Raw genomic sequence first — 429 nt, forward strand, 5'->3', positions numbered from 1 at the left:
GAACATTTGATGATGGTAATTATCCGATAGTTATTCGCAATCAGTGACGGTGAAAATGTTGAACATTATAGGTTTGAATTATCAGAAACTCAAAAGGGGAAATTATTTTCAGTATTTCCAACGAATAGCTGATAATGTTTAGTAATGTTAGACAATGAACTATGCGAAGGGCATACAAACAATCCGTTTTATCTCTATCAGGGCGTGACCCAACTCCCTTACCATTCTCTCGAGAGGTCAAACACAAAGGAGACGACCTGCGACCTCGGATACGTCCTGTCCAAGGGCGCCAAGGCCACGTCGCCCTCCCCCTTGAGCAGCTGCCCGAGCATCCCCGTCCAAGCGCCGTCGCGGAAGGTGCCCCACGTCCCGTCGGGAGACCGCTCGCACCGGCCACTGAAGAAGGAAGAACAAAAGCATACATGTGTA

The 429-nt window shown here is 48.5% G+C and overlaps 1 protein-coding gene across 1 annotated transcript in view; it reads right to left on the bottom strand.

Annotated features, from left to right (window-relative positions):
- Nucleotides 1-429, bottom strand: part of LOC119592365 (glutamate receptor 4-like) — a 5,877-nt gene that overhangs the window by 2,027 nt on the left and 3,421 nt on the right. Inside the window, exon 6 of the mRNA XM_037941190.1 lies at nucleotides 223-396. Within this exon, the coding sequence (XP_037797118.1) occupies nucleotides 223-396 (174 nt within the window). The remainder of the gene's footprint in view (nucleotides 1-222; nucleotides 397-429) is intronic.

This window comes from Penaeus monodon, chromosome 30 (assembly GCF_015228065.2).
Source record: "Penaeus monodon isolate SGIC_2016 chromosome 30, NSTDA_Pmon_1, whole genome shotgun sequence".
NCBI classification, from domain to species: Eukaryota; Metazoa; Arthropoda; class Malacostraca; order Decapoda; family Penaeidae; genus Penaeus; species Penaeus monodon.